The following is a 20160-nucleotide window of genomic DNA, read 5'->3' on the forward strand; positions in this document are numbered from 1 at the left end:
CCTTATAAACGCAATGAGATCATGAACAATGGTTCAGTTCCATGCATTACACTCTCAGAGCGTGATCTTCGAAGGGCAGTTTTGTTCAGTGAACAATTATACGAAATGAAATGCCGTGTTTTTAAATTCCTACTGACACGGATGAGTGTTCAAACGAATTGAATGTTATTGTTTGTGACAGATTTCAAGAAAGCACATCTGCAGTTGGTTCATACCGATGACCCAGAGGGATTTCAGAGTTCTCAGCAGCTTTTGAGACAACAATTTTCACAAGATTTCCCAAATGTATAACACCGTCTTTGGCAATTGAAAAAAAGAAGCTGGAAACAGGTTTTCATTTTTTTATTATTGTTCAGGCAGTTGTTTATATGGAGGTGATGGTAGTAATTCTTTACGAGAACCTTTAAACAAAATTGTCACACTAGTTGTTTTCTCCTGTGAAGTAGGGAATTGCAATTTCGGTTTATTCTTAAAGAAGATACATTTTAAGACCATCTAGCAGTTACATTCGCACAACATACTGGTGCGATAGATAGCATCTTCATTATCTTGCGAACCCAGTGAAATCTGGCATATTTATTCATATAATCCTTACTCCATTACGTCGTATAATTATGAAGCTTAACTATATTAAAGTATTTGTTTCCAATAACAGTTTCTTCTGCATATAAAAACAGACATAAGCACACAGTTAAAGTTTATGAGGAAGATTTTTGTATGCAGCGGCGCGGCGCTTCCTCCTCTTCCCCGGGCTCAGGGAGCTCTGCAGCCAGTTGTACATGTCGGCTATGGCCGAGTACTGTTCTGTTTGGCAATGGAAGCCTAAGTTCACGTTGCAGCTTCGCTTCCTGAAACATCGGAAGTATAGGGATTTCATAATGAAGTTATTCATGTAGGCTCATCATTTAAATTCATATTTACTTGCATTCCTTTCATAAAACATAAGTCATGCTTGATTTATTTTCCTGGTGGATATATGAAACATAGTATTTGCATACCACGTTTCCTGGCGTCAGTTTTGCTGGATTCATTAACTAATACATATTTGATGGCCTTACTTGAGGACATGGTAAGTTAATTAAGGCAAGTTGTAATATACGTTTACTTTGTTCTTAACGATTAAAGGAAATAATGCATCAAATAATATATAATTTATTCATGAACGTACGTCATTTAATTTTATTTTTATGACTCATCCCGATAGAGGAAAGCGCCACTCAATCTGTGACTGCTATGAAATGTTTACGGGAAAAGAGAGATTTTTACTCAATTGTGCAAATTTAACCACGTATATATCGTCCGTATGAATCTGTTGTTTGAAATTAAGTACGTATTAATTCTTGATTAAATGAAAAATGATAATAATAAAAATACTCTTAGTCTTCGAACGTTTCATCTAAATGACAGTGTATGGCCCTTAGTGTATGACCCTTAGTGTATGGCCCTTAGTGTATGACCCTTAGTGTATGACCCTTAGTGTATGACCCTTAGTGTATGACCCTTAGTGTATGGCCCTTAGTGTATGACCCTTAGTGTATGGCCCTTAGTGTATGACTCTTAGTGTATGGCCCTTAGTGTATGGCCCTTAGTGTATGGCCCTTAGTGTATGACCCTTAGTGTATGGCCCTTAGTGTATGGCCCTTAGTGTATGGCCCTAAGTGTATGGCCCTTAGTGTATGACTCTTAGTGTATGGCCCTTAGTGTATGGCCCTTAGTGTATGACCCTTAGTGTATGGCCCTTTTGCAGAGTTAAGCGAACGCTAGGTGACGAAAGCAAAGGACAAAAAGGTTTCTACCATCACAACACTTACACACATGTCTTATTCAGATAACAAGAAGTTCGTGGGGGGAAATGAACTATCTTAATTACGCAGGAAAAAACATACTGCTATGGGTCTTAGTTCGGACAATCTTCATAGTCTGACTGTTTGTGAACAAACGAAGTGCAGCAGTCCATAAAACACGTTTCTCCAATGAACAAAAGAACAGCAATGCCGCATCAGTCAACATTGCTAATACCAGCTACATTCTGTATTATGAAGTTAGCAATTTCCTGAGCAAATGAATCCCTTTTGTGTGAACTTTATTAGGACTTTATGTACAGGGAATGTAATCATCTCCCTCGCCAAACTTTTATAACAAAACCTCGAAGAAGAGATACAATCATTGACTATAGAAGGCTGAGTTAACTTGTCTCCCAAGGGGTTTGTCCTACCTAGATCCCAACATCATTTGTCTGGGTAAACACAGCTATCAGTTTCATTAACAAATAACGCTTAATTGTGTGAGGCTAAAACGTACGCCTTCTACGTTTTCGTTCATATCATGCACACCATTTCTAGTTGCTTTAGTTAATAGTTCGTGTTCAAATTGAATATTTTCTTCAATGTAAATACGTGTATTCATTCTTCTTGTGTGTTTTTTTTTGTCTTTTCCTAGCATGTTTGAATGTTAGTTCTGATCAAATAAGTATTCTGTGTGTGTTCCTACCAATAAATGAAATAACAAAATGTGATCGAACTTGGAAAAAAATGACACCAGTATGAACAATCTGAGAAAGTAACTTTAAGTATACGTTTTAATGTATGCATTGCACATTTTAGACGAATATACCCAACGGTAGCGACAGTTACTTTCAGTTTACCGTTGAAACTCGACTAATTAGATCATTAAGGATGTCGTGTTATAGAACAGTGGCTATTTAACGAAACAGAGCGCAAATAATTGGCTCTGATCAGCTTGTTTGAAGCTAGATTTTTAACTATAACATACGTTATGTCTATTCTCAGTGTTCAGGCTCAAGCCTCTGTAAATGGAATCGCCATTAAGATTACATTGAATTATAAAGAAGAGCTCTGAAACTCAAAAATCCATTTAATAAGCATATTAACTCGCCAAATGCCCATCGTGCACGTGTACATAAATAACATAATATGATAATAAATATAAACCAAATCGCGTAGAATTTGAATTATGAGCACAGAACACTTTCAGACAGTTAGTATTATTTTAAATCTTCTAAACAATTAGACGGCATCGTTTGCGCCCGGCCTGCCGACTTTATTGTTCAGAAGACCAAAAATAAACACTAACTATAACTGATATATTTCGTTTATGTGAATACATATCTTTTTTTGGTGAAAAAAGTAACTATTCTACCTAAAATGTATACAAAAACAATATAACTAGCTACTTCATTCGCATTCACATAACATTACCTGCCCATCTGCACGCCTTCCTTTGATTTTTCAACCATTTCTAGTATATTATCTAACAACTTCTGCTTTTGTAAAAGGTCTTCTAAATATCTGAAATACCAAACATGTATAAAAATCGAATTTGAATTAAGACTAGCCCAAATCAAAACGCAATTTTTCGAAGTATAGGATAGTTGTTTTTAAAGGTAATGTTTTCTTATCAATTGTTTTCTATCATAGCCTTCATTTTCAGACAATGAAGTAGCCTTTCTGTTTCTGCAATGATTACCACGCTTATTCATTAAGGTTTGTATGTTTATAACGTAACATACATGAAGTCATAATTTGGTTGCCTGCCTGCTCAAAACGGGTTACCTTTTGAACATATGAAGGTAAAATCTTAATAACTAAGAATTGGTTCGCGCGCTTTGTCCTTGCCTAATCATTAATATTTTACACTACTTAGTCGATTGTTTGAATTGCAACTGACGCATTTCTCTGGTGCTGGTCCTGAAAGATGGTGTCTGCGCGTTTGCCCGGAGCCAACGGGCGGTGAACGACGGTCTGCACGGCCTCTTCGCCCGCAAGGCTCTTATCCAGCAGAAACAGGTCGCAAATCGAGTCTGACATAGGCCCCATCATACTGCATTCTTCAAGTCTGAAATTCAAAATACCTGACGTGAAAATGCTTAAGAAAGCACCCCAAGACTAATGACATGATGTTGAAGTAAATGTAGTATTTTTGCTATATAGAGATATTCGTTATAGCCTTGGTGTAGTCTGTGCCGCTGTTGTCGTAATTGTTGTACACAGATTTAATTGGTTGCCATTATTTTAATTACATAAAATGTTAGTACGGAACTTGGTATGGAACTTGGTACACAATTTTCCAATGGCAATATGCATAAATAAATGTGTTCCATATCTCTGACCAAATACATTTTTTACGATCTGCTTGTGATGCTTTTGTTTGGGTTTGAAAAAACAAGTACAATCAATTCAGTTGGTTTTAGAAGACTATTGTTCTGTTTTGTTGAAATAAAAATTGAGATGTATCACAAGTTTCTATCAATCTGAGTTATTGTGTAACGTCAGCCATAACAAGCATTTCACGCATATTTAAACTTAATTTTATTACATCCGCCAAAAAACTTGACAGTAATTTGATTGTTTTTATATTAACAAATGCCTGCAAGCTTATCTACAATTTATCGTGTGTTTTATGTTATGTAGAAGCATAGAGTTTTTATAATTTCGTATTTTAATTTAAAGTGGTACTCATAAATAAATTTTGAGTGATGAACCCTTAACTACATGCTAAATAATGTATGTATGGAAAATATCAATTACTGATAACAAGGTTGAAGACCCTGAATTTAGAAGCTGAAAACGCATACAAATTAAATGACTGGTGGGTCCTTAAAGATATTCGGAGATCGACGATCGTCTCCGTAAAAGCGTTCGGGTGATATCGTTAATGCGTTTGGTCTCATCTTGCATACTAATGAGATAGTGGTGAAATCAAAATGGATGCAACAAGATTTGGAATAATATCAAGATTAGCATTTAAACACGTTGCTTTACTTTCAATCTTTAAGTCAGCGAGAAGTGAACATGAACTTGGTCTGTAATGGAGAAATGTGCATCGCCAAAATATATTTAAATTAGAAAAACAACAACCCAAAACGTATGGTAAAACTTATGTATAAGTAAAGACAAATGGTTTTTCGAATTGACGGCACTTGGATTATTGCATTTTTTAAACAAGATTGTGGAACATGCAAAGTCTAAATCAGTAATAAGTACTCGTTCCTATCTGAGAGTAATTGATATTGAACATTCTGTTTTCTTTGGTGACCTGTTTGAGTGATGTATAATGCCACATGTATGTATTTTTTAAAACTCTCGGTGGAACAAAAATCGTTAACGGACTGAGATATTAACGTTTGTTTACTAATACAATCAGAGTTGATTTATTTTCACTTGTCATAAGCACGCCCTCCCAGTGGAGCAGCACACACCGTGTGGCAGACAGCGACAAACGTGCCCATAAATTAATGCCTACTAAGAAGCGTTACGAAAGCCGCGGAGAGTGCATACTGAAACATGTCTGCTACATTGAGTTATAGGAAAACATTTACGCAAACTAATCGAGATGGAACAGAACGTTGTTTTAATATTATACTTTTCTCCATGTATATAAATAATCTAATTAATTAATTAATTAATTAATAACTGATCTATATCTGCTTATGTGTATCAACATCGTGTTTTTTAACCAATTGTACCTCCACCCATCACTATGGCTGTCGTGGTATCCTTATGTATATCAACATGAATTGTAGGTAGACATCGCGTTTCGTGATACGTTTCGTCTAATTCTCATGCACTCTGATCAAATATAGCTCTTTACAGCTTTCAGCATTTTTTTATTCAAATTCTTCTTCTTCTTATATTCAAATATTTCGTATTACATTTTAAATTGTATTCTAATTCGCATTACATGACGTTAAATGATTGATTGAACAAAACAAAGCATTTTATTCGATATTTAGATTGTGATAAGATCAAACATTTGCACACCATAAATCAAAGAGATTGGCACTTGAATACCGATAAATAATTCTGTATGATTGTGATTAAATATAAATCAAATATTAATGACTTTTCCGTGTAATATAAATGATCCTTCAACGTAGGCTATTCTGTTGCTCGATACATTGTCATCGCGATCTTGATCTTAGTTCATTTGCTTCAAGGCCTAGTTTAAGCCTTCTATAAGTGACCCCTCCTCCCCCCCAAAAAATAATAAAAAAAAAATAATAATAATAATAAATAAATAAATAAAAAAATCAAAAAAATCTGTGTACAGTACACAACCTCTGTGTATTGATCTTAATCTACTTGCCTTGACCCCTCTTATCAGATCTTCGAGTTTCCTGCTGTGCAGTTTTGGAGGTTTTTATTATAGAAATGGACCTGAGCCAATAAACGAATACACAGGAAATTGACTCCTACTGAGGCACCAGTGCAATTAGCAGAAGATGCACAGCAGGGGATCATCATGCCAAACATTCCTTAAACCAGGCCTTTAACAAATATTAAGCCATCGACTTGATGTCCTTGTCGCCGTCGTTGCGTAACAACTTTAACCTTGGTCATGACTTTAAACCCCATATAGTCAATGGGACACAGTACACATGCTGCCAGCGATAATACACGTTGGTGCATAAGAACGCACGTACGCTCTGTTTTAATAAATGCGTTTTAATTAATCGTGATATTTCTTTGTTTTACTGCAAACCATATGCGGTTGCCTACAACATTCCCGTTCCGGTTAAATACAATGAGGCAGTATTTTGTAGCTTCAAATGGAAGTATGTCGTACGGACTGATAGCGTAAGGTCTCATTCCGCTGCATTTTTGTTAATATAAACATGATTTCAAGCAAGCACAACTGTATCGCACACGATAGGTGGACGCATCTCGCATATCGTACATGGCCAATAATTGTGGTACAATCTAATAGGGATGATTTTGGTGGTAGGTACTCTCTAATAGGGATCGCCTTAATGGATGGTACAATCTTATAAGGACTGTCTTTGAGGTTAGTACAAAATCTTGATGTCGCAAAATTGAGCTTATGTAGGATCTCAGCAACAAGCCAGCACTTCAACGAGATACATTTTAAAGTGACAGTCTTATTCAAAATCATTACATACACATGCATAACAAACATCAATTTTGACTGATAAACCTTTTACTACTTAGTACTTACTAAATAATGCATTTATGGACAATATTATTTACTGATAACAAGGTTGTATCCGTGTTTTTAATAGCAGAAAGCGCAAAAATATCAAATGATTGGTGAATGCTAAAATATTTACTGTGATCTACTATAGTGTCATAAGGTAGAAATACTGTATTTTAAATAAATTTCTTTCAAATAAAACTCGGTATTCTTCATAGAACAATTGTTTTGGACATTTATTCATCCTTTTTGGAATATTAAAACAGTATTATTAATTATTGTTAATCTTATTTAGGAGTAAGAGTGCATCTTTAAACAAACTGATATACTGACCTAATATATGCTACAAATAAATTTATGTTTTGTTCTGTAAATGTTGATATATTTCAACAAGAAGCCAGGTATGGAAATTTGTATCGTTCAGTTTAATAGCATTCAATAGCATCATAAATTATGTTTGTTAATGTCGATCATTTTTAGCAGCTATACAATTGCACATTCTTTTGAATTGATATCAATATTAAAAACACACACACACATCCTGTGAATATAACCACATTTTGAGCTATGTTTTAAAGGGACTGTACACCAGATTGGCACCAAAAAAAAGTTTTTTTCTGTAACGAATCTCAGGACAATTATTTAATAAAATGTTTTATTCTTTGATATCACAGTTGTAAAAACAATACCGAAATGTAAAAAAAAATCGAGTCGGAGACCAATCTAGTGTTGTATCCACTGTGCTACGAAGGCTTACCCTAAACAGATGGCATATTTAAGCTATATACCTAACTTGGTAATATCATTGATAACATCGACTAGCCAATCACGCATAAGGAATGAATTCTACTATGTAAACATACCTAGTCATCTTTTTTAATGGAAAAATACGAAAACAACTGCGAAAATTAAATTTATTGTAAACTTTGTGGTACTTCAGTTAGTAAGTTTCAATGCATTTTGCACATCGATACCACGTTTATGTCAGTTTTCGACATATTTTTTTCGCTATTTCATCATACGGAGTACAGCCCCTTTAAGTTAATTTGCGCTTCTCTGGATTCACTTATTTCTACGTTGTATTTTTAGTTGACACAACTACACTTTTTCAAATTAACCCTTATTTCCAACTTCTGTTTTATTAAAACCAGTGTTCAGCTAGGATACTATAGTACTTACTGTCTGGTGGTGATGTGGTTCTGGGCTCTCCTCACGGAGTGGGACAACGACTGGAGCTGTTGATTTACCATGTCGAGCTGCTGCACTAACCTACAACACACTAGGTATCATTAGCTCAAATTATTGCTATAATCTTGTTAGCTTAGTGCTAAAACATTTACGTTGGTGAACAATTCCAGGGGTTTGTATATTGACGATACAGAACAATAGTTAAAGCCAAGTATAATAGCGCACTGCCCTACCGATACAGTACAAATAGCGCACTGCCCTACTGATACTGTACAAATAGCGCACTGCCCTACTGATACTGTACAAATAGCGCACTGCCCTACTGATACTGTACAAATAGCGCACTGCCCTACTGATACTGTACAAATAGCGCACTGCCCTACTGATACTGTACAAATAGCGCACTGCCCTACTGATACTGTACAAATAGCGCACTGCCCTACTGATACAATACAAATAGCACACTGCCCTACTGATACAGTACAAATAGCGCACTGCCCTACTGATACAGTACAATGTATGTGCCTGACAGTTCTTTTTAAGAACAAAATTTATGCCACTGTGCTAGTTTAGAGTATTTGGAAAGGATGAAAATATTTTTACTTTACATCCTGTTCACTGCTTTGAGACATTCCATCGGACATAAGGTGAAAGTATGCTACCGGGTATCCTCAAAACATTCTATTAGTATATGTTTCATGGGAAACCCGGTACCATGCGTTCCCCTATTAGCAGTGAACAGGATCTAAAATAAAAATATACATTTTCATTTTTGTTCAATATCAACTATTTTTCAATAAGTTGAACATTAAACTTCAACAATTGCTTTATGAATACGACCCAGAGTAGCAGACAACTTACAAACGTCTAAATTTCACAAAAACAACAACGACTCTCTATTGCAATGACTCCTTTTATCGCCATCCTTTTGGCACGTAAGATCACTGTTAATCATAGCGTTTGTTGATAAACGTGTGCCGATTGTATCGCTTTATTTAAATATTTATTCATTAATAGTATAGAACATTTGCAATTCAAATTGAATCTTTAGATATGGACATACATGCTAAAATATTAATAAAAATCGATGCTTATTAAACTCTCAACTTAAACACAAAATACTAGACGACCGTTATAATGAGTACATACCTATAACGGCGTACCAGTCAACGACAGGCAACAAACTCCAAATATATAAAAAAAATATTACAAGACTTAGATGATGTCGAAGACAGGGAGATAACTTGACAGACGTCTTTATTTTAGGAAGAGTCTATACCTAAATGTTCATATTTCCGCAAACAGCAGGTTCTACCAATAACCTACATACGATCTGTGCGGAGTAGTATAGGGGTGAATATCAGCAAATAATTCAATGAAAACTTAAGAAACAAGCCCAGTAGTCAAACATTTGAGTATAATCCTGATACACAAGTCAAGTATAATCTATAAACAATGACTTGTCGTGAGACACACATTGAAAATATATATAACACTCTAGTCCTAACACTGAACCTGGCAAGCTTTGATACCCCATCATGTACTGTCATGTATCGGTTTAAGAAGATCCATCACAGAGAAATCAGTTTTGTGTTACTGCAGTAAGGTCCCGCTAAAATGATTTTTTTTAATTGAAAATTGAAAGTTTAAACCTATAATATTCTTAAAGTTTGGTTTACAAATCCTTTAGTCTATGACTTTAATATAAAAATAAAATGGTATGTATATTTTATGGCAGAAACAAATTAAACATAAATATTCCTCAAATTTCCTTATAATGAACATTTAAACGGATGTTTATAAGACAATTCTTACTTAGTTACATGCTCATGTATTACAAAGTCCAAACTACACACTTAAATCATAAAACAAACTTTCGGGGTCAAACTTTGTTTTTAATAAGCTTACACAGAAATATTTCATCGCCATAATTGAAATGCCAACAAAATGCGTTATTTCGTAAAATAAGACCCATTAGAAGTTGGAACAACTTTTGTTTCTTTTTAATTTCACATGAGCGTATCAATAAGCAGCGACTGTCACATCTTGACGTGTCACTTCTTGACAAACATCGGAGATATCTGCTATCACAGAAATATTCTTCCTTCATTTCCGCTGATAGCCTTTACATTTTCATATGAAATTCCATTATTTTAAACATATTTAGCAGATGCTTGATGATTTAAATTGTTAAACGAACAAGTGTGGCAATCGTATCACAATATCTTATTTACCCAAGATTTCAATTGAGCTTACTTTCATGCATACAAAAAAAAAGAGTTAATATTAAATGTAGCCCTGTTCGAAATTCGTCATATCATTTTTCACTTTGTCTGAATTAATAAAAAAACAAACTAGTGTTCTGCGTAAGTTTTTTCCATCAACATGACTCTTGGATAGTGAAAAGCACGAGAGATGTGACATGACCACTGGGTGATTTGCCACCTAAACATCGAACACAAGATTAGGAGCAAGATTCTAAGCAAGACTACACAGAATATGTACCCTGCAATATACTTAGTATACCCGCATACCATCCCCTGCAACTCGGTACTGACCAAGTAAAAATGTTCGAATAGCCTTTGCTTAAGCCATTTAAAAACGTAAGTGGTTTACTTGTTGTTGTTTTTCATTGCAGGAATTCGCCCTATATCATTTTTAACATGCGAAGAGTGTCAAATGCTAAAGTTATATTAAGTTTCCTGTTTAGTTTTGAATATAAAATGCCAGTTAAGTCAAACAAAATAATATAATATTCAGTTCATAATTATCAGAAGTGTTTTCAGTAGATGTAATGCACCAGCCAATTGTAACCACGCCCCCGCCCCCAGGTCCGGGGATATCGGGACTTTGACTTTCGGTCCAGCCGACCCCGGGTAAAATCCCCGCCCTGCGGGGACGAATTGATGGTTAAACCCCGGCCAAATGCCCCCGCAGCCCAGAGACTCTATATAAGGCCCAATCTCCGCTAAAATTGGCGCTATGACAAAACCACCGCGGTCACCCGGCCCTGCGGGGCCACCTTGAAAGTTACAATTGACTGGTGCATAAAGCCAGTATGTGGACATATGTTAATGTCTATGTTGTACTATGGTTTTCGTCCGGTAATATTTTGCGTTGTGTATGTTAACAGTTATATGCATTTTTCTGTTAAAAATAGAAAACTCTTTATTTTAAAAAAACAACAACAGAACCTTTATCCTAAAATGTCAATCTTAATTAAACAGGGCTAAACAGAAGAACAAACTATAAATGTTGAGATTTTACATGATGGATTTCGTGATGAATTTCAGACGAAAAGATGTTATCTGTTTTTATAAAAGCGGAACAGCGCCTTGCTTTTTCCGCTAAAAGTAAATACTAGTAATGAAGATATGGCCAACGTCACTGTACATTTCCAAACCAAATGAACGCATGTCCCATCCAATTGTCTGTAGCTTATGTGATGTCCTGTAATCTTAGTGCTGCTGTACTGACTATGAAAGAGCTCGTATCCTCGTTTTTTTGTTTGAAATGTTTAACATTATTATTTCTATCGATTTACATAAACATGATAATGGATTACCGCTTAACAAAAAAGGAACAATGTCGTTCTGTCGAAAATCAGTTTCAAATCAATTCTATAAATCTAATGCAAAATAACTTTTGTATTGTCATATTATCTGATTTGCGGATTTGTGAGTTTTTTTTATTTGTCACTATTTAAAAGCAGTGAAAAAAGACAGCAATTATTTTGTTTCAATGTAAGATCGTAATATATTTCACCGATTGAGTACGAAAAGCTATATTTCACGAGCGGTGTAGCCAGAAGTCAACTATTTACTTTTGGTGTTCTTGGGTAAATGGTAGATTTTAAATGCGCACCAAATTGTTTTCGACCGAAACTTCATTTCGAAATGACGCCTTTAAATTGTGTCCCAGCCCCGTGTGCGCTGACATTTGATTTGAAAATGACAGCGGGCTAAAATTTAAAATCAGTGACAAATGTCAAATTGTTATTTCACTGTATGAAACTGTGGAATATCATTTTTATTTCACTGATAACTCTCTATGAATCACTGTAAAGCACATACATGTATGGTTCCACTATTTGAAGAAAGTATTTCACCAACATTTATATAAAAAGGTTATGTGTTACTCAATTAAATATTAATTATATTTCTTCGAGAAAGCACCGAACAGAAAATTATAATAATTTGAGAATGACGTAGCATGTTACTGAAAAAAAACAATTGTATGGTCAGTTATATAAATTGCTGGCTAATAACAAAGGCTTCAAAATAGAATATCAGATTATAAACACACTCGCATGTGACGACCAGTCAAATCTCATGGCTTTGATATTTGGATTACATATGCTTAGCATTTATTAAAATTAACATTTATTTTAAACTGGTAAAACAATTGACTTTGCAGTTAACTGAGCACTCACTTTTGTTGTGGATGGGCATTGATTACGTCATCCGCTACAGCCGTCAGTGACGACACAGCTCCAAGCAGCCCAGACAATATGTAAACGGAGTAGAAATACAGGTCGACCATAACTAGAGTGACTATAGAAACTTCTTTTTCAAACTCTGAAAAAGAAGAAAAAGCACTTAAATACGTTTTTTACATGGCGACTGCTCCCTCACGTATACAAATGTGATAAATGCAATTCAGCGAAATAGCACTAGTTGCAACGCGCATTATTGTTGATCAGCCAAGGCTATAACTTTTGACACGACACTACTTAACTTTTTCCACTATTAAACAGATTATTTAGCTGTCATGCAGTCAGTATAATGTTCAATGATGCAATAAAAATGACAAAAATGAAAAATAAAACTCTGGTTAAGCCTTTTACACTTGTTTCACCCTGCATAATTTGTCACAATGGTGTTTCGTGCAACTAATTAGTAAAAAATGGAATTAATTCTAACATTGAATATATTGGCAATGTGTGCATTAATCGCTTTGATAACTATCAATGGCTCCAACATCCATTGTTATAATGTTAATCAACATCATAAAGTTCGTACTGTCCTATACAAAAGTCGTTATCAACTATTCTAATCGTACAACAATGGTGGCTTCAACGCGCCTGAAATGCAAATACTTTATGTCTCGTATTGAACCCACTATATTTGTGACTATGACGTTTTGACGTCTTGCCAGATGACTAAAAAGGGCGTCAATTTGATATGTTGGTATGCCTCTGCAAGGCAACACGGCATTTCGTTTAAACAGTATTTATTTAGATAAACAATACAAGATGAAAACGCAAGCTTAAGTACATGGAGAATGCTTAATATTGGTAAAAAGACATAATTGAGAATGAAGCTTAAATTTCGCTCTGGCTTCCGGTAAATTGTCTATTGGCGCCTCAAAAATATAATTGGTGCGTATGAAATATCGTTTGTGGCCTTGTTATTAACAGTTGACGCGCCATCACACCATTTAGAGACGCCAGAACGACAAATGAAAATGTCGGCCTATATATTTCTTTGGTAGTTCTTAAACGCCAATCACCTCTGAGCGTCTATATGCACCCTTCAAAGAAAATATAACGCATAAAATGGTTGAGATTATTTTTTTGCCACCTAAACATCGAACACAAGATTAGGAGCAAGATTCTAAGCAAGACTACACAGAATATGTACCCTGCAATATACTTAGTATACCCTAGTATAAGCTTAAAGACGCAATAAGTTTGCGGCGTAACGTACAGTTACAGTAAGATTCGCACCACAAATAATCTGTCGAACAGTAACAGTACTACATGTATATCAACAATACAAAGACGGCCAATATTTTGTCAATTCAACCAATTAATGCGACAAATAGAACGACCATATGAAGAATGTAAAGCAGACTTTTTAAAAATATATTGAAATCCTTTTTTTCCTTAAGCAATATCAGCCAAATATGTTTATTCACTGCGATACCATACTACAATACCACAACCATATTATGTACTGCTGAGCATTGCTGCCTTTTCATGTTTCTTATACGAATCTTGTTCGTGTGGTAGCGTTAACACTCAAAGAGGATATAAACTACATACAGACACAAGTTTGTGTTGTTCAGTAAGCGTGTCCAAACCGAAAACACATTTATAGTATACACAAACAACACACATTTATAAGGTTTCATTAAAATTACTGGCCTGCATACTTGAAACAAAGATACATGTGCAGGCAATGTATTATATGACAATGTTTAATCATAATAAAAATCCTTGTATGCACTTTTTCGTGTTTGCATTTTTGTGTGAGACAATAGCAATCGAGGGTTCATCATATTTCTGTTCATTAATTTTACATATATCGCTTCTTACGAAGGCCTATTAACATAATTTCATAAAGTATAGTTCAGTCAGTCTATTTTTTTCACGGCTAACTTATTAAATTAGTGTCAGTAGTAAAAGGTAACAAATACTTGGTAGGAAATAAATGGAAGACCTGAACCAATGTGACATCAGATTTTCTCTATCTCAATATCTTGACATGTGCACCAAAGTGACCAATAAAGCAGCGGATCATAATAAGAATAAGGAAACGTCACACGAAAGCAATGCCGTTTTATTCCAAAAAATCAATGTATAGAATATGTACTTCTGGTCTTAAAACTTCAATTTTCTGTCGGAGTTTTATTAAAATCAACCATAATATCAAGTTTCCCCCCTTACTGTAATATCTTAGCTGCAACGTTGCTGAAATCAGTCTCGCTGGCTGTAATAATATGTCAAATAAAACATCCGAATGTGCGATATTAATACCATTTTCCATATCAGAACATTACAATAGAATCCTTATTCATCAATAACAGTCTTGTCTTTTGGGTAATTGTCATTTAGTGCCCGCGTTGCATTCCCATGTATTCCGATATGAATTCCGTTTAAAAGAGTGGTTTTACACAAAACAATGGTTGCAACGCACGTGGTATGGCCGCGTGGTATGAAAATTTCAACAGGTCATAATATGTTCCGCACAGAGACTGATCACATAAAACTGCAAGAAATGATGTTCCATAAAACCCGTATAAATATAATTATTAACGTCTACAGAGAAACCTAGGCAAATTATACATTCCTTGCTTTACTGCAACGGCGCCGACACCGAAACAAAGAAAACAGAATAATAATTGTTTACTCGAACATGTCTCGTTCAATGGTTTAGAGCCTTGATCCTTAAAACGGATTGTCCCTGGTGATTCCATGGGTTTATGCTTGATTCACCGTTATAAGCCTTCTGAGCTTGACCCTGGTGATTTCATGGTTTTATGTGTGATTCACCGTTACAAGACTACGGGGCATGACCCTGATGTCTCCATGTGCTTACGTGTCATTCACCGTTATAAGGCAACTGAGCTTGACCCTGGTGTTTTCATGGTTTTATGTGTGATTCACCATTATAAGGCTGCTGGGCGTAAGCCTGGATATTCCATAGTTCAGTACGTGATTCACCATTATAGCAATGTTATTAACATAAAATAAATCTGAATAGATAATAATATATTCAGAGCATGATACTTCTTTACGATGGTTGACACACGTAAAATATTCATTAAATAAAAATTGTTTGATTTTACGACAGTGTTCCATTTTGGCTGAGCTGTTTAGATATACCACGTTATAACATATTGGTCTCCAACTCTTTGGATTAGCATACGTATATTGTTGTAGTCTATAAAAAACAGATTACCATAACCCATTCTGTTTAACAATTAAGACATAGCGGAGTACGTTACATTTCTTCTGGAAATACGTATATTATTAATAAGATAATTTTTGTATTGTTTTGCGATGCGTTAATGAATTTAGTTTATTATTTTTTATCCGGTATTGTAATGCCCTCTCTTGACAAAGTACTGACAAAGGGAACCACCGGAGCTCGCCTAACGGTGGCATTTCATGTATGTTGTTTAACACCAAGAATATGTTTGCAGAATTTTAAATGGAGTCTATCTAACTCGCTGCGATCATATGCTCCCCAAATCTCCGATCCATATAACATAATTGGTACAACTAGACCATCAAACAATAATAATTTATTATTTTATATCTAGGTATATGGTCGTATGTCTGTATAGTTTGTTCATTCAGCATGTGTACTGCGTGTTTCCAGTATAAAAGAGTTAATACCTAAATAACAATAGTTATCCATCACATCAACAAATTCGTCATTTATTGTCCAACTAACATTACAATAGCTTTTCCTTCTTTTAAAAAAACAACATATTTTAGTTTTGTTTATGTTATTTTTTAAACCCCATTTGCATGAATACATTTTCAGAGAATTTAGCTGATGCTGTAAACTAACAGGATCAGCGGTAATAATGAGATCTCATCAGCATACAATTACATAGAAATATAGTGTTTCAATATCTGACTCAGTTAAATTGTGAAAGTCAATTGAAATGGCATTGTCAAAAGAAAAAAAGCAGCTAACAAGGCATGGTGTCAGACTTACCTTCCGGACAATCAAAATTAATGCGCCATTATGTTATCGCTTGTTAAAAATATCAATTTCTGTATGATTTGTTGACTTTTCAATTGTGAACATAAAACATTTTTTTCTTGGTAGAAGTACATAGAGCGCTGTTTATTTGCTAACGGAAAGCGCTCTTGTTTTGGCTTTGACGTGTCATTTAGGGTCAGATTCGACAGGGAATGTTAGTAAACAGTAAAACGGAAATAAAGCTAAAATGAGCAAATTGTCTTCAGTATCGACGTTTTGTCGTGACGGCAATATAATGTTTCCAATTGACAGTAAACCAGTCCGCTATTTTGCTTCCAGCTCATTGCTATGTTTACATGTCCGACATTTATATAGACATTTAAAACAACTGATGTTGTTATGGCCCAAGTTTCTACTCTTAATTGTGCTGCAGATATAGTATGCATTTTCACGTGTGTTATAAGTTTCCTTCAAATATTGATGGCATTTAGTGCAATTAAAGAATATACCGTCGTTTAACACATCGTACCCTGGTTTTGATTACCCATATTTTATATACGGGCTGATATACATTCCGAGGCGTGAGCTTTGTACATTAATTTAACTCAATTGATCCAACATAGTTTTTCTAGAAATCTTGATTTCAGTAAACACTTTCAATGACAATTTGACAAAGAAGCGTGTATGTATTTTCTTATTTTCCTTTGTACAGAAAAGGTTCTGTGCAATAAAGGTCCACAATAATAATACTATTTCCACCAACACTTCAAATAGTAATTGTACTGTGTATATAGAGTATATAGGCTGCAATATTTTGTAAGATCAAACAATAATTCACCGAGAGATCATAGAAAACAATATTTTCATTACTCAATATTTTGCGTGAAAATGTAAGATTCAGTGATCACGAAATTTTGGAAATTCGTATTGGAAGAATAATTGCCGTGACATGTTTTGTTGACGTTATTTAAAAAACATCAACCCGGCGTACACAGAGCTTCTTTTTACTCATCAATATGAATCCAACAGCTTTAGGAGAAAAGCAAAAAGCAAATATTTCACACACAAAAAAACAAGGTTTATTTACGAATTATTTGAGGAAAAACTTTTTTTAAGATGCGATATTAAATTACGCAGATTTGTTCTCAAATATGTTGAAGGTGATTTGTAATTGAGACGTCTATGCTGTGTTTTGTTCGTAAAGATAACGCTGCCTCAAAGTGGCTAAACAACAAAGGTTTAACATAATTATTTGTTCAATGTTGCAGATTTGAAAGATAAGATAGATTCCTTCAAGACTTCCTGTATGTATTTTGTTTGTGTTGCACTCCTTGGTATTTGTTTTCACATACAATTGCTCATTAATACAGAAAAACTGACTCGTTGACATTTTTCAAATGACTTTTAGATCTTTTTACAGAAGTCTCATTACTGCTGCTAATATAACTACTTCTGTTGCTACTGATTTATACTACTGGTGATGCTATAACAGTATAAATAATACTGATTTATGCTACTGGTGATGTTATAACAGTATAAATGATACTGATTTATGCTACTAGTGATGTTATAACAGTATAAATGATACTGATTTATGCTACTAGTGATGTTATAACAGTAGAAATGATACTGATTTATGCTACTGGTGATATTATAACAGTAGAAATGATACTGATGATAGGACGAATGTCAATTATAATACCCACACAAGATTAAAATAATTATAATTTTCCACAGTTTCTTTAAATATATAACAAAATGAAAATATTAAAAATACAAGATTATATGTTAACACATAGAATAAAGAAATACTCGTAAGTCAACTATATTTTGTATTTAAATTAGATTAAAGAAACACTTAATATTTATTAAGGAGTATTTTACATCAAAATATGCTGCCAGTAGTAATCAAGACTTTTTCAAAATTTATAATAGTGTTAATAAGTTCCAGAACAAATTAATAAACTCTTTCAATCTCACCTTTTTCTTTCAATAATATGATACTGCAAGTTTAAATGTCCACGAGTCGCCTTCAGATAGCGTAAGTCACAAGGCATGTGTTAATTATATCGCGAGTGTCCCGTGACATTGCGACATCGGCAAGTTTTATAGGGTTTCAGCCAGCATCTGACGCCCGCACACACGCAGCCAACCTGGTAACTCACGAGTGACAATCTGTATAGGATCAGCCTCTTCCCTCCTAGATGAATGACTGGTTAATAGTTCATGCGCAAGCATCGAGTAATTTACTGTTAGTATAGCTTTTCCCTTGTTTTATGATTATTTCCTTAGGGGGTTGTATGAAGTCTCATTATTACGGTGTCTACTTTTGTTCAAAATCACTAAAGCCAATTTTTCTCATTTGCCTGTATTTATGACCAATCTTTGAATGGTAAACCTTATTTTATTCGGAACGTTCGATACTGATGAGACTAAAATGATTAAACATCCTGAAAATTAAGCCATTTTATCTCAGTTTTTGGCAAAATATCATGGCAAAATTAAGAAAAAAGATTGCGTAAATTGATATAATTGAAAAGTGCAAAGAAGTAATGCAATTATAAAACGGGAGAGGGCTTTTGCAGGTGATTTTTTCCAGCCGCTACAAGTATTGAATATAGTTTGCATACTAGGTTTGTTATTTCGAAAACAATAAAAATATATAAATGTTTAACCATTTTTAGTACTTCTGAACATTTGAACGCACGTGCGTTGGCTTTACAAGAGAGGAGTATCTGGCGTCATCAACTATTGTAATGCTGGACAGTTATAAATAACAGCTACGTACTTAACATAACAACTTTGGAACCTTGCAAAGACAGGTTTATAAATGATTAATTGTTTCAATTTCATAAAAGAACAGGACATCAAGTATTTCGTGAGCATTCCTTTTGGAGACAATTTATTATGTCATAAATGAAACCTTACTGTAATTAGCCATATGTCGGGTATTTATTAACACTTTAAGGTTGTTTAACCTTCCGCCATTCAAAAGAACGACTGGCAATATAATTGTGCTGTATCACACACCATAACTGAGGGGATGATCGAACGTTGACTTGCACGGGAGACAAGACCTATTGTTATGCATCGGCTCGATCGTCATACCCGCTGCAACAAATATAATTGCACCATATGATTCGTTAGAAATATTTGTTATCATCACTGAAGTTGTTAGGCAGAATAAAGGATGTGGCAGATTAGTCTGTTATCAACAAGTCAATAGTATGCAAATATAATGAACATGTCTTAACGAAGGTAATGCAATGATTAACTTAAACCACCGGCAGCGGTATGAGGGTTATACGACATAAAATGTTGTGTTGTTTTTTTTTACCCGAACAACCCACTTGGTGTCAGATTATTTAATTGCCGAAGCAAAACTATATTATGACATTCTAATAGAGCGCTACTTAATAAACTTTTTAGAAAACAATAAAATCTTAAACACAACCCATGGCCGGTAGTCCTTGTCCTTGGCTTTCGCTTGTACAATTTTGGCCGGTATTTTTATTCAGAATGGAAACGCAAGATAAAAACGTTAATTATTGGTATCGAAGAAGCATATTTTTTTACGAAT

At 34.5% G+C, this 20160-nt stretch overlaps 1 protein-coding gene across 1 annotated transcript; it reads right to left on the reverse strand.

Annotated features, from left to right (window-relative positions):
• Window positions 1-333: 333 nt before the first annotated feature.
• Window positions 334-18762, reverse strand: LOC128232966 (uncharacterized). The gene is made up of 6 exons (XM_052946783.1): window positions 18561-18762; window positions 12572-12716; window positions 8131-8220; window positions 3688-3855; window positions 3219-3308; window positions 334-848 (listed from the first exon to the last, which is right to left on the reverse strand). Exons 2-6 carry the CDS (start codon window positions 12679-12681, stop codon window positions 692-694), a joined length of 615 nt encoding a protein of 204 aa, XP_052802743.1. The 5' UTR covers window positions 12682-12716; window positions 18561-18762; the 3' UTR covers window positions 334-691.
• Window positions 18763-20160: the final 1398 nt, after the last annotated feature.

This window comes from Mya arenaria, chromosome 4 (genome assembly GCF_026914265.1).
Source record: "Mya arenaria isolate MELC-2E11 chromosome 4, ASM2691426v1".
Taxonomy (NCBI): Eukaryota; Metazoa; Mollusca; class Bivalvia; order Myida; family Myidae; genus Mya; species Mya arenaria.

What these genes read in the sequence shown, in the direction of transcription:
- LOC128232966 (XM_052946783.1), bottom strand. Translation starts at nt 12,681, where the DNA reads ATGGTCGACCTGTATTTCTACTCCGTTTACATATTGTCTGGGCTGCTT. An exon ending in AATGCCCATCCACAACAAAA is followed by an intron (nt 8,221 to 12,571) that starts GTGAGTGCTCAG and finishes AGTGTGTTGTAG; the next exon opens with GTTAGTGCAGCAGCTCGACA. An exon ending in GAAGGCGTGCAGATGGGCAG is followed by an intron (nt 849 to 3,218) that starts GTAATGTTATGT and finishes CCGATGTTTCAG; the next exon opens with GAAGCGAAGCTGCAACGTGA.